Source organism: Hermetia illucens, chromosome 1 (genome assembly GCF_905115235.1).
Source record: "Hermetia illucens chromosome 1, iHerIll2.2.curated.20191125, whole genome shotgun sequence".
NCBI lineage: Eukaryota > Metazoa > Arthropoda > Insecta > Diptera > Stratiomyidae > Hermetia > Hermetia illucens.
Genome location: NC_051849.1, coordinates 53,665,302 through 53,678,864, shown reverse-complemented (window position 1 = coordinate 53,678,864; position 13,563 = coordinate 53,665,302). Strand labels below are relative to the sequence as shown.

The 13,563-nt window shown below is 42.9% G+C and overlaps 1 protein-coding gene across 1 annotated transcript in view; it reads left to right on the top strand.

Moving 5' to 3' along the window:
• The window catches only part of LOC119661198, a 36,972-nt gene extending 24,804 nt beyond the window's left edge, over positions 1 to 12,168 (top strand). The window contains exons 3-9 of the mRNA XM_038070420.1: positions 1,720 to 2,175; positions 2,248 to 3,394; positions 3,508 to 3,827; positions 10,316 to 10,651; positions 10,708 to 11,459; positions 11,578 to 11,739; positions 11,800 to 12,168. Coding sequence (XP_037926348.1) covers positions 1,720 to 2,175; positions 2,248 to 3,394; positions 3,508 to 3,827; positions 10,316 to 10,651; positions 10,708 to 11,459; positions 11,578 to 11,739; positions 11,800 to 12,001 — 3,375 coding nt within the window. The 3' untranslated portion in view covers positions 12,002 to 12,168. The remainder of the gene's footprint in view (positions 1 to 1,719; positions 2,176 to 2,247; positions 3,395 to 3,507; positions 3,828 to 10,315; positions 10,652 to 10,707; positions 11,460 to 11,577; positions 11,740 to 11,799) is intronic.
• Positions 12,169 to 13,563: the final 1,395 nt, after the last annotated feature.

Sequence of the window (13,563 nt, the reverse complement as noted above, 5' to 3'; positions counted from 1 at the left end):
TATTGGCGATACTGGAAGCCTGTCGATGGCTGGGACGCAAGGTAGATGGCGAAGGGCCACTACCTGAGCCAAATTGAGGCTGATTTGATCCGCCTATAACAAGACTCGTTTTACCTTACAATTCGCATTATCGAAGTTGCAGAGAGGAGGAAGAAACCCTCAGGCATATCCTTTGTGATTGTCCAGCTCTAGCTAGTGCCAGGTTGCGAACAAGAGGTGGGCTATCTGAGGACCTTAAAGAGATCTCTAGCCACAGGGTGAGGGAGCTACTATCCTTGTTAAATGTTACGGACTGGCCCTGAAGATCTAAGCCAACTGGGGGAGTAGACCCCTCTCAAAACGGTGCTCCACAGCGCTATTTGGTCTCCTCTGAGCGGCCTCTGATGCGTGCCTCATTTTGGAATTATCACAGATTATAATTTAAAAACTATCTTGAAACTTTTGACGAAAACTTAAATTTCAATTTCAAAGATATTACATAGTATAGCCGTAAGTTCTGTCAGTAGTTGCGTATAGCGAGAAATGTTAGGCCGCCGAAACTGGTAACACTGCGCACAGACAGTACCTAAACATACCCCACTTCCGTCAGACTTTCAGGTTCCGAAGGTCAGTAGTGCGTGGAAGACAACACGATGAAGTTCAGTAACTATGAAAAAAGAATCGCGATTATTGCGTTGCATCAATGTGAGAATGCGGCGAAAAAGATTCATAGTTTGTTAAAAAAGCTGCCCGCGTTCCGTAGGTTGCCCGAATGTCGTGCATGCTGTACGTGAGCGTGTTCATCGCAATCCTCTCCGCAAGAAGAAACGAATGTAGGCGCAAATAGGCGTTTCAACTCGAAGTATAAGTCGTATTTTACAAGAAGATCTCGGTTTCGGTGTGTACCGGCGGTGCGTTAGCCATCTGTTAACGCAAAAACTGAAGGAGAAATACGGCGAACTCGGTGTGTTGCTCTTCTGCAACGATTTCCCGGTAAACAATATCGAAAAATTCTACTTTCTGAAGAAAAATGGTAGAAATCATCGAGGAAAAATTCAACGGATAAAATGATTGATATGCTCACAATTGTTATGAAATCAAAGAAAATGCTCCGCGTGCCCAACGTCGTCACCATCCGATTTCTGTCATGGGGCGTCTCATATCGTGGAGTATGATATTCATTCCTGCGAAGCCGGCGTCAAAACCACTACGAGCGTATACGAAAATATGTTAGAGGATGTAGTCGAGCCATTGACTGAATCTTTATTCGTTGGAAAGCTGTGGTACTTCCAGCAGGACTCGGCCTCAACTCACAAAGCCAAGATAATTCAGCAGTGGCGCATGTTACTGACTTCATAATCGCGGATGAATGGGCCTCAGGCAGCCCAGATTTAAATCCTCTGGACTACAGCCTTTGGTGTAACTTAGAAGAGACTGCCTGCGATCGAACTTACACAGATTTGAAGAGTTTGAAGGCCAGCATCGTGCATGCAGCTCGAGAAAAGCCGTGCGTGAAACGATCGATGCTTGGCCTCACAGACTTCGGACCTATATAGCTGCTAGCGTCGACCATTTTGAATAAATTTTTTGGTTTGATTGGTTTATTACTTCGTGAGAAGTAAACATTTGTTTGACTGACAGAACTTACGGCTATACTATGTAATGGCACCTCTGCATTTGATTGATAAATTTAATGTTTAATTCGTTTCTATTCATGAACCTATTAATTTGACTTTCCAGCAAGCAACAAGTATGGACACTTTTACATCTTCATCATCTGGAGACACCACTCATCTTCAAAAATCTCGGAATCAATTGAAACTCCTACAACAATTCGAAGAAAAGGATATTTTCGCGGTTATCTTGCTAAGTGCTGGTGAATCCTCCGAAGAAGACATCGGCTCATACCAAAAGTTCATTCAGATAATAAATGATAGACAGTCATATAGCATGTCCCTGAATCTCATACGAAACGCCATCACTTACAATTTCCCAATACTCGCCATACTAGCTGCAGATACTAATGATCGTAATTTGAATTGGTGCTGGGCAACGTGGCTGCTCACTTCTGTGAATTTTGGGAAGAAAACCCAAAGATGCAATGATGAATTGGAATTTTGCCTTTCTTTGATCGAATATAGTGTCAAGACGCAGCATGTGAGGACGCTGTATCAAAGTTTTCAAATATTTTTCAAGGCAAGTGTGAAAAAGTTTTAACTGGGGACTATTTTCAGAACTGAAACAAAGTAAATTCTAATATTTTTACAGGATAGCGAATTCAATTATTTAACGAAATTCCTTCTCGATACATCAGAGCATATTTTTGAAGATGAAACCGTCACTTGCCTTAGATTTTATTTCCAAGCTGTCAGCAACGAGAGCATCACTCTGCCACTCACCGATACCTTCCAATATAGTCTAAACGATTTCAGCATAAAGCTCATCTTCCTCCACTTGAAATATAACTTCAGTTCGTCTCACTATCGACATATGTTCCTAGACACTGTTTGCAAGGCAAATTTAAGCAGACCGAGGCATGATTTTGAACTTCTCAAAAGAGTTACCGAAATAATTATGTTCACGAAAGCTGAAATTGACTACGAACGTCTGATAACCGAACCAGGCTATTCGATTCGCAGTGAATGCCGGAAAATTTGTTCGTTTCTGGAAAACGTTAGAGAATTCGAGAAAGCAATCCAACTAGCAACAATCTTGAACATGACTATAAGCAACATTGTCTATGCAAAGTGGGTCAACAGCGTCGAGGAAGGCCCTGGAGAACTAGATCTAAGTCAATATGAAAAGGAGACTGAAACCTATATCCTGCCACCGGAAATTCTCATCAACTTCTATCTCTACGTGTCTACAAGAGATTTTATCTCAGACAGTCAGAGATATCATATCCTCAAAAAATCTCTAGACGTAATAAAAAGCAATCTTCATCTGCCCAATGAATTTTTCGATCGGGATAATGTCGAGTTTGAAATGATTCTCACATATCTGGAAAGTGATCTGACTATCGATGACATAGAGGTGTATCATTCAAACTACTATGAGAAAGTTTTGGTGCAGGAACGTTGCGTTCTCTACAAGTCATTTCCAGAACTGAAGGAGTTGTCTGGAGTTGATAATCTTAAAGCCAAAAAAGTTGATTTAACGGAAACTACAAGACTGAAACTGGAAGTATTAATTTATAGATTACTGGATGATGGCGATATTGTTCAAGCGTTGCGACAGCAGGCAATGTTCGATTATCGACCTATAGATCTGCACTTTATTGTGTTCTGTATGGCGATGGCAGAAGGCATAACGCATATTTACAATTTACCGAATAATTTAAGGCAGTTATTGATTGACGTGGAAAACAATGCACTGCATTTCAATAAGAGAATATTGGGAAGGAATAAAAGTCAACGTAAGTGTCATTTTATAATAAATATTGAAAATAACGATTAATTGCCATAAACTCTTGTATATTTCCTTAAATTTCACTTCAAAAATGCCATTATTTTTGTTATTCTTCAACAGATGGTATGGTACCACCCGCAAAGCCTCCAGTAGTGGACAGTGTAACAAACTTGGAATTCGAAGAGATTCCCTCTCGAGAGAAACAAGAAGTTTTGAAGGCTTTGCAGGGGATTGTGTTTCGTTTAAAACATGGCGTTGATATTGGTAAAAGGATTTTGATGGTGTATAGAGCGGCCATGCACTTGGATAAGGAGTACTTGGATGTGCTTAAGACAAAAGATGCACTATTCCTATTGAAAAACGCGATTGAAGAGGACTGTCTGGAGAAGTTGGTTGTGATAAGTGATATTCTGATGTCGAGTCAGATGTCCGAGCAAGAGGTAAGTAATATTTTTATCTAGTTCAAATACATATCTTCTTAATGTCCTGGTGAAAGGCGTTGAAAAAATTCTGATAATTCTGCATAAAGAAATAAATATACGTATTTGCGTGAATAATAAATTTAGTGGGACTAGAAGCAGTAAAGTTAGCCAACAAATCTCAATACATTTTTGGAGCCATTTTCGAAGTTTTTTTTTTTACAATGTTTGGATGCCTTTCTACCGTAGTTTTTGCAGGTGCTAACATCGTGTTATCCCCCGAATCGCATTGAACGATTGAAAGGGTTAATGTCCCTGCGACGTATATCAATTCCATTGCTGGGATTGAGAAAACAGCCCAGATGATCGCAACTAGTATAAAAGAGACTCTTAAAGAGAGCTCTCCACTCAGTATTCCAAAGAAAGGTAAAAAACCATGGTGGAACTCGATATCGGCAAAAGAGAGGAAAGTGAGAAAGACATTCCTCAACCGAGCTCTGAAGTCGATTTCAACGGTTTAGAAAGTTTTGAAGAAGAGCGTAAGGTCGGAGGAAAAAGGTACTCCCTCGAGGCGACCTCGAAGTTGAAGCGGTGATCGGTTGCGCCATTTTGTTCTATTAAATGCCTGATCTGGATACAATCGCGAGGCTTTTAAATCCCCATCAAGCGTATCAACCCACCGTTGTTTCGGCCGGTCGTCACTTGCCTTCCTTAGTGCGTATTACGTGACCATACCATCGAAGAAACCGTATCACACAACTAGTCCAACGCAACATCCTCGTCTCTATTATCACCAGATGCCGTTCATTGTCTTTTATAGTCGGCCAACACACAGAACCATAGAAGGCGACTGGGCGGACGACATTGCGGTAAATTTTAGATTTGAGACGATCGTTGATACCTCGATAACAAAGAATACCAGTTGTGGAATCCCACTGCGTCCAGGTTGCACTAATGCTTGAAGAAATTTCACATCACAGTTTTCCATTGGCTGATAGCATTGACCCGAGCTATTTACATCCCACAGTTCTAGGCAGGTTACTGTCGCTTACAGTGATTGTGCCTGTTTCATGGGGATTGGTCGTCAAGAATTCAGTTTTATTCAGATTCAATCGAAAACCGTATTGCATGAGGCGATCATTCCATTTTTGAATAAGTTCTTTTCTGCTATGAGACGCTAGGGAAACATCATCTGCATAAAGCAGACATTGGACATTGGATTGTCTCGTGTGGCCATTGCCAAAACAAAGAGGAGTGGAGAGAGGGCGTTTCCTTAATCAACACTGACAGGAACACGAAGCGGTTTGAATACACCCGCCAAACTTCGAAATTTACTTTTCGGATCGTGATAGAGCAATTGAAGCAGCGCAAGGTATTCTTCTGGTGTTAGATGTTTTCGTAGAGAGAGATGAGATGAGTTTGTGTGGCACACGGATACACGCTTCCTGGGTGGTATACATATATTCGCTCTTAGTCGAATTATCTGGGTTCATGTAAAGGTGATATTTATTTCCAAATAAAGAGCTTTCCTACCTACAAAGATGCCAAAAGCGTCCAACCAGTCAGTCTTCCTTTCGACTAAAAGGTCTGGAGAGACTAATAGATCCATTGGCAGGAGATACTATGCAGCAGCACTCCCTGAGCTCCCGCAAAAAAATGAGAAGCCGATATCCAAAAAAAAACATCTTAGGCGCATTTATGGACATTCAAATTGCATTCAATCATGCTTGGTTTTTAGCAATTTGTTACGCGCCAGAATAGCATGGAATCGTTGAATTCTTAACATGGCGGAGTGGAGAAGGATCCACATATTGGTCGAACGTCTATCGAGACAGGATGTTCTAAGGGTTTTCTCTTCTTTGTTATGGCTCCTAGTAATGGACACCTTGTTATGACTTCTGGAGGACAAAAAGTCCTAAAGCAAGCATTTGTGACCTCTTAGATACAATTCCGAAGACAACCTACGCCTCCGTAATGGACTTACGGCGAACGATAGGTAGACTGGACTAATTATATTCATCAGAAATATTAGATGGGTCAGCTACACAATACCCATCTTATCAAGGGGAAAATCCAGCTGGTACAAACAGTCAAGTATTTGGACATCTGCACTCTAACTTAAAGTGCAAGCGTCATGTTCAGTAGCAATATCATACATTTTGCAGACTGTTCTGGCGTTTAAGGATTGCGGTAATGCCTGGGGTTTTCACCACAACGGATTCCATAATGGAGTCTATTTTGTGCATGCATTTCACTGTCTGGTTGCCGAGGCTGAACTTTGCTAACGGCAAGAAACTGCTGTATGTTAAGTAGGTTTGATGTCATTGGCGTCTAGAAGGGCGGCCAATCATATGATCTTGCGTCTACCTGGAAGCCCCTGGGCAAACATCACATGACTCTGATGTGCACCTATTATATGATTTCCATATTTTATCACTATCGTTATCTAAAAAACAGAAAAAGTGTCGTAAAATGGCCACCAGTCCTTGGAATGGAAAACTTAATCTTCGTCGACCTGTCAGTCATGACGAATCGGGCTCAGTGGTGGTCTCGGAAAATCCGATTATAGGACTGGCTCGATCTCTCGAAAACGTTCGACGACCATGTTCCAAGCGATAATATATGCCATTTTATTTTGATAATGTTTGTGACAGAGGTGGTGCTGGCACATCATTCAAATCTGTTCCGATAGTTGAGCAGCGTTATCAGCACTTAATAGCAACACCGCATATAGTCAGTTGGTGTCAAATTGCTACCAGTTGCTGAGGAATACCGTTGGTAATTATGGAGCTGACGGACTGACTCGCCGAGGATATAGTTCCATAATGGAGGGACTAGAGCCAGCATTTGGCATCCGGCTATCCACTGTCAAGTATGCTCTGAAGGGTGAAGCTGCAATAAGGCCGAAACACAATAGCGGAATGACGGCGTGCGTGCGGAGTGAGAGAACTGTCAAATAAAGTTAATCACATGGACTTATATGAAGCAATATACAACAAGTCCCATGCAAAAAGCTCATAAAATTGAACTTTTGCGATACGTGACGCGCTTTTCGTGTTCGCCTGAGTCAAATCAGGGTAATAATCTCAGACGAGCGCAATGTCAACCACATTGCCTCCTACAGGGTACTGTAATCCTGTAGTACACCGTTACGGTCTTGAATGAAGTGCTCAACACACTTCAAGGCTCTGATCCAATATGGAATGTTGCGCCGACGATTATTATTATTATTATCTGCACTCAAAGTGGCATTTAATTATATTAACTTCATAACATCCAATATAGGAAGATACATACGCTAATTTTAGAAACTTGAAGATTATGTGCAATACCACGATTTTCTGCGCGGACAATTGACCTGCGATAATCAATACGGTTTTTAGGGATAGCACCGTAGGCAAATATTGGCCACAAACCACAAGGCCATAACATTTGCGCAAAACTTTAGCTGTACCCTTGCTACGAGCGCCATATTGCCAAATTGCAAGTTTAAATGAATGAACTGTGATCAGTATTGAACAATTACTATTGAGAGCAGGATGATGCGCTGAAACTCGAACTTAAAGGGGAGCACTTTGAGTCGGTGCATCGGTCCAGTACGGACTTACAGCCAACCTGACCTTCGGAAATTGTAGAACGAGATGTCCACAATTTCAAATTAATGGCTATACAGTTCTCAAGTTTAGCGCTGCCTTGCAGGTTCATCTTATACCGAGTGATAATCTGCTTGATTACCTTGTCTCATGTGTGGAGTTAACTTCCATATTTAGAAGGGTAAACAAGAGATCATCTGGTAACCTCAAGCATTTTTGGTATTGAAAGCCTTGAACGGGCAAATCAAGACGAAGGAATTATTGTCAAATGCGCAATTCGGATTTCGGTCTGGAAATTCGACAATACATGCAATAACGAAGGTAACGTTTGGTGGATTAACAATGGTGAATGCGTAGGCGCTTGCCTTATAGACATGGGAAAAGCCTTTGATACCATCTGGTTGGATGGCCTGGTTTTCAGCCTCCTGAAGAACGAGTTTTCCAGCCACTTTGTAGCGATAATGTTTAGTATGCTGTATGGCAAGTGCTTTGTCATCACGGACGGAAGTCTCACTACTAGTAGTGAATTTCATGTTCTAAGTGGATTACAGCATGGAACAGTAACTGCGCCTACACTTTTCGCAGTATTTGCGACTTGGTGATGATGTTGTGCCGCCACATCAACTACGCCCCTACCTCCGATGTCACGAGGCAGGTTCATCCGCTCCACGGCAGAGTTTGGATGATGCATTCGGAATTTGGACATAGTTGTCCGTATCCGCCGCTGGACGTTTCCAGATCGGTCTTCGCCCACGGCAATATTCCGAATGCGTAAGCCAGTGAAGGGATAGCGAATACATTCAACGCGCTTATTTTATTCTTCCCCGAGAGATGTGATTTCAGTACCAGCTTTACACGTCGCCGGAATTCGGACAGCAGGAAGGGTGCTCTTCAGATCACCAACTCGAGCATGGGTTCCTTGCAGAATTCCTAGGTACTTTTAGAAGTCTGTCTCGGTCATAGCTTGGATGTGGAGGTCACCAATGCTATGTCCGGCATGCGGCTCGTGATGACGTTTGCGAATGACTTGGATGCGACACTTGTCCAATCCAAACTCCATCCGAATATCAGAGCTGAACATTTCTACTATTTGCAACAGACTTCTAAGATGGTTGTCAGTACCAGCATACAGCTTGATGTCATCTAGGTACATCAAGTGTGTCAGTTCGCACTTAGCACGTAGGCCATACTTTATTGCAAAACCATGCCCTCTAGCATCATTCAGTAGCCATGAAATGGAGTTCAGTGCCATGCAAAACCAAAGGGGACTCAACGAATCCCCCTGGAAGATGCCCCTCCGTATACGGATGGGCTCTAAGGTATTAGCACCCGCAGATGTATGCACTGATGAGGTGGTATGCCACCCCTTCTCTGGAGGTGCGCATTGACCCTTCCACTAAGCAAGTAATCCGTCTTGTGTCGGCAGGGTCCTGCACCGTATTATTCGTAGGTATAATATAGGTAATCCCCACAGTGAGGAAGGGTAGAAATTCCTCCGGCCGATTCATAACCAATGCTGTGTGTCAACCGAATGTGTACGCTGGCAAATTTCTTATACCAGAATTTCTGCACCCGATCTAGACTTGGGCCCCTCCAGTTCTTCGAGTTGTTTATGGTTCGTCGAACTTCCTCTTCGGTAACATTCCCAAAATTCATACCAGGCGTATTGGCATGGCGGGTCATCCACTCAGCATGCTCAGCATGCTGGGCGAGCAACCGCCAAAGTCCACCCCAGTATTCTTTCACTTCCGTTACGGAAAACTGCGCTGTCTGGTCGCTCTGTTGGGATTTGGATAGTTTCTGTAAACCCTCTGCATTTTGTTTCTCACCCGTTTGCTGGCATTGCCAATGCTGATCTGAATCAGTCTAGCAATGTCCTGCCTTAATGAGTCCCGCCGACGTTCCAGAAGAAATTTCCATTGTGGATCTTTTCGGTCACTCAAACCAATAACATGAAAGCGAATCTTCTGACCGTGCAATCTAACAGCCGTAACTGCACCATAATACACAAGTAATTGTAGTTGCAGCAACGACATATCTGCACATAGTCGAGATGCAATCTCATCATTGATTTGAGATAGAATTCCCGGAGTTGCTGGAGATGCATAGAGCCTGGGAATATCTGGTTTATACACAGGATCCATTTCCGAGAATTCTATACACGCTCTTTGGAATTCGTCCCGAACCTCAGCGGAAACCTCAGCTGGACGGTGGAGAAGAGTGCTTTGGCGAGTACTGAAACTGTTGCCTGCAGTGCGGCGTGGTGCCTCTGCCCCCGTCGACGTTCGGTCACCAGTTTCCCCGGTGACCTCAAGTCAAACACACTCCTTGCTGATGGCCGGGATTGTGTCGCTGCAAGTTATAAAGCGGTACTGGTCTGCGAGTCACTGCACAAAAAACAAAACATGGTCCTGAAATTTTCCATCTCCCAAATAAACGAAACATCCTTCTTGCACCCCTGTCTTGTAGTTGTCACACAAGTGTGGTCTTCATTTGACGATTAGTGCCAAAAAACGTGTCAGTGGAGACCGCGCCAGAGTTTTTTCTTCGTGATCTCGTGCCTTAGGCATCTCGTTCTCCACCAAACTCCGGTCCTCCTTTCCTTCTGGCTATGAGAAACCAACAACTTTCCTAGTGCTAGTTTCATTTTTTCTTCCCATGTCCAAGCTTTGTGTAACATATGCCTCTTCGGGAAAACAGTCCAGAATTCCAACAAGAAACACGAGTTCCGTCCAAGTTAATATGCAAATGATCACTGTCTTTGTAGTCTTCCGGAGTTTACCGTTGCATCGTTATTAGCACCAAAGATTGATGTTGAAATATAATGGCACTTACATAATTTAGTACTCACTTCCCACTTCTTAATGTTTAGGCTCTAAGGACACGTTTGAAATACAGGCATGTTTCCTCTTTCAGGTTGCCGACTTTTTATCCGCAGAAATCGCCACGGCTGTGATAAGACCTCGTTTCTACATTCTCAATCCGACTCTGCCAACTATCCAAACAAATCTTTGGGGATTTGATTTGGAAAAAGATTTTCATCTTATTCTCGAACTAGGCACAAATAGTATCCTTCTAGGAAACTGTTTGCTCGATTATTGTGATGTTTTAAAAATTTATCGCAAGTACCAAGACAACAAAGACTATGAACGGGATCTTGAAGAAAATCAGCAAGTTGTCAATGCTTTTGATAGCCTCAGGGATATCATACGACGCTATGGACTGCCAACCAACCATTCCGGAACATCACAGGTTTGTGGATTGCACTTTGCAAACATGTTTACAATATTAAATAATGTATTGCGCAGGTTTTGTCACATAAAAAACAGAATACAATATACGTAGAACTTCTCATCAAGGCTCATGAATGTTTCGTGCATGAACTGTGCATGGAAGGGATCGCGAATGTGTTAAACAGAGCAAAAACCCTCAACTCTATTCTAAGTGCCGCAAAATCATGGAACTTAATTGTGAGATTACTAACAGGGATTGGTCGATATCGGGAAATGTACTATTGCATCGATACCTTGATCAGCAACGACCAATTCGAGTCCTTACTCGGACAGTTCGATGAAGATAAAGCCAAAGGACTTCGTCAAGCAATCATCCAATATATTCATGAGATATGCCCGCAAAACCGTGAATATTACCGTCTAACTGCCTTGCACTTTTCCATGTTCAAGGAGCTAGCGGAAATGTGGGAGACTGAGGGAAATTCTACATTCGCAAAAATCATATCAAATTATCAGGTTGCTGAGGATCCACCTCCGGCCAAGAACCAAGAGGACGGGAAGATGTCGAAGAAATCCAGGCTACGTTGTTCGAATGAACTTCTAATCGATTTGAACCATGCAATGGAGAACTTCACTCATGCCACTGAAAATTTTTTGATGGATAACAAATTGAAACTTGCTCAGAAGACTGTGGCTCAAGCTGAACTGGCTGCTATGCAGAACCATTTGGCGAGCGCGGCGCTGGCTGCAAACGAGGAAACTTGCATATGCGTTTTGAATATCCAAAAGTATGCAGTCTTCAGAGAGTTGGTTAATAATTATCTAAGGTGAGTCTTGAATCGCAATTGTAGATATATTTATTTGCTCTTGACTGCTTTGTAACTAAACCTGAAAAAGAATGTATTCAGCACAGAACAATAAACCGAACTTTTACTCCGTGTCTAGTATTCCCCAAGCTTTAATATTGCAACGAGCGTATTCCTACGAAATCGTCTGGTCCGAGGCAATTCTTAATCAATACATCCTCTTGGATAGAAGAGACTACATCGACGATTATTGTAACTATTTTGACTTAAAAGATAACACCATTGAAAATATCGTGAAAAGGTAACACACATTACCAATACCCTAAAAACCAAATAAGTAGTTTCCATATTTTTTCTACAGCTTCCAAGTGCTAACTAATGTGACCCCCGCCATGGAAGAGAATATGTCGCATGTCGTAGAATTGGTGCAGTCGATTAGTTTACGATACAAACTCGCATCTCTTTTAGGTTTTCGGAAAATCATTACGGCTCTTATCAATGATCAAAGTCTGTACTACTTAAAAGATACAAATTACGGCCGTAATGAGATCGATTTTAGCTGAGCGAGTTGAAATTGTTTTGAATGTTATTTTATGAAAAGAGAAAGTTTGCTTTTATGTAAGTGTTTATTCCTCAAATTTGTAGTTTATTTATTCTGTTTTCAGTATGTTATTTAAAGTATTTAATGTCAATTTTATATCATCCGAAGCAATAAATCCATTCAAAATGGTGTAAATTAGCTTTTTAGAACAATAGGCAAAATGAAAGGATTTTTTTTATCCAAGTTTTTTTGATATCGCCAGAGCAAAACAAACATTACAGTGCTGCGGGCGTTTCACTTAGAAAGCGAGAGAGGGAAGAATCAAAACATTTGAATTTTTAATTTTCACCAAAATTTTTATTGAGTCAACTATAAACGCGACGGTTCCGAAGAGACGGCTGATGAAAGGCCGTGGCATGGCCAGCGACATCCACAGTGTCCGTGCGTCGATATTCTCCGCTACTTCTCAAACATCGCTCGTCTTCGCCGGACTCCGGCGAATTACTGGATATGAAGGGGGTGGTCAGACGTGGCGGTGAGGAAGACGGGGCGGCAACCGTGTCGGCCAAACGAAAACCAAGTGGCCGAGGAGAACCTCCATAGTGGTGGCACCGGGAGACGCTATACTCACTTCGGCTTGCCGGCCGTAATGCAGTAGCGAATGCCCCAAAGGCCTAATCAGGGCGATCAGACCCGAGTCTGCACGGGGACTCATCTGAAGTGACAAATTGGTCACGAAACCTCACCAGGGGTATACTGGTACCATGGGAACCGAGATAGCTCCTGGACTCTCATACTTCGGGTGAACTCCCGTTGTATGTGAGTACAGCTCGGTTATTTGCGGTTGGCCCCCGAGCGGGAGCTTCATGGGGGTTGTTGGTTATGCTCAAGCGAGAAGAGACCTTCGGGCTTCGGCGTGGTTGCGTTTCAACACGGGTGCCGTACTCCTTTGTTCGGTAGAGATTTAAGTAGGTCTTGCATCCACCAGTATGAATGCTAAACCTTGCAATTGGTATAGACCGGTATCGTTGTGCCTTGTCTCAGTAGGGCTCTGATTCTGGTCACAAAATCAATCCGTGTCCTAAGAAGACCGTGGGATTAAATCTTCCAGACAGGTGCTCACGTAAGACCCTCAAGAATTTAACTGGATATGAAGGGCAGCACGTAAATTTTGGAGTTACAATTTGAACTCTGTGTGAGCGGGCGTGCTGGGGGCGGGACGCTGTTCGGGAACGGACCCGACTAACTCAAAATCATCCGGGCATTACCACGGCTCGGCCGGACAAGAAAGGAAGCTCGAAGCCGAAAATCATTCCGAGTCGATGAGGACACGAGCGGACTCAGCATGAGTCCATATCCGCGGGATTATCCACACTAGCAATATGGTGCCAGTAAGCGTGATGCACGGAAGGTTGTATGTCAGCCATGCGATTGCCACATATTTCTTCCGATGCGTATTTTGCCCACGGATCCATGAGGGTTCACCATAGAGTCCAAACAAAGATGATAGATTGGTTCATCCACCGAGAGTGCGGTGTATCTTTCGAACAGACAAACGAGTAGCTGTGCAGTACAGCTAGTGGC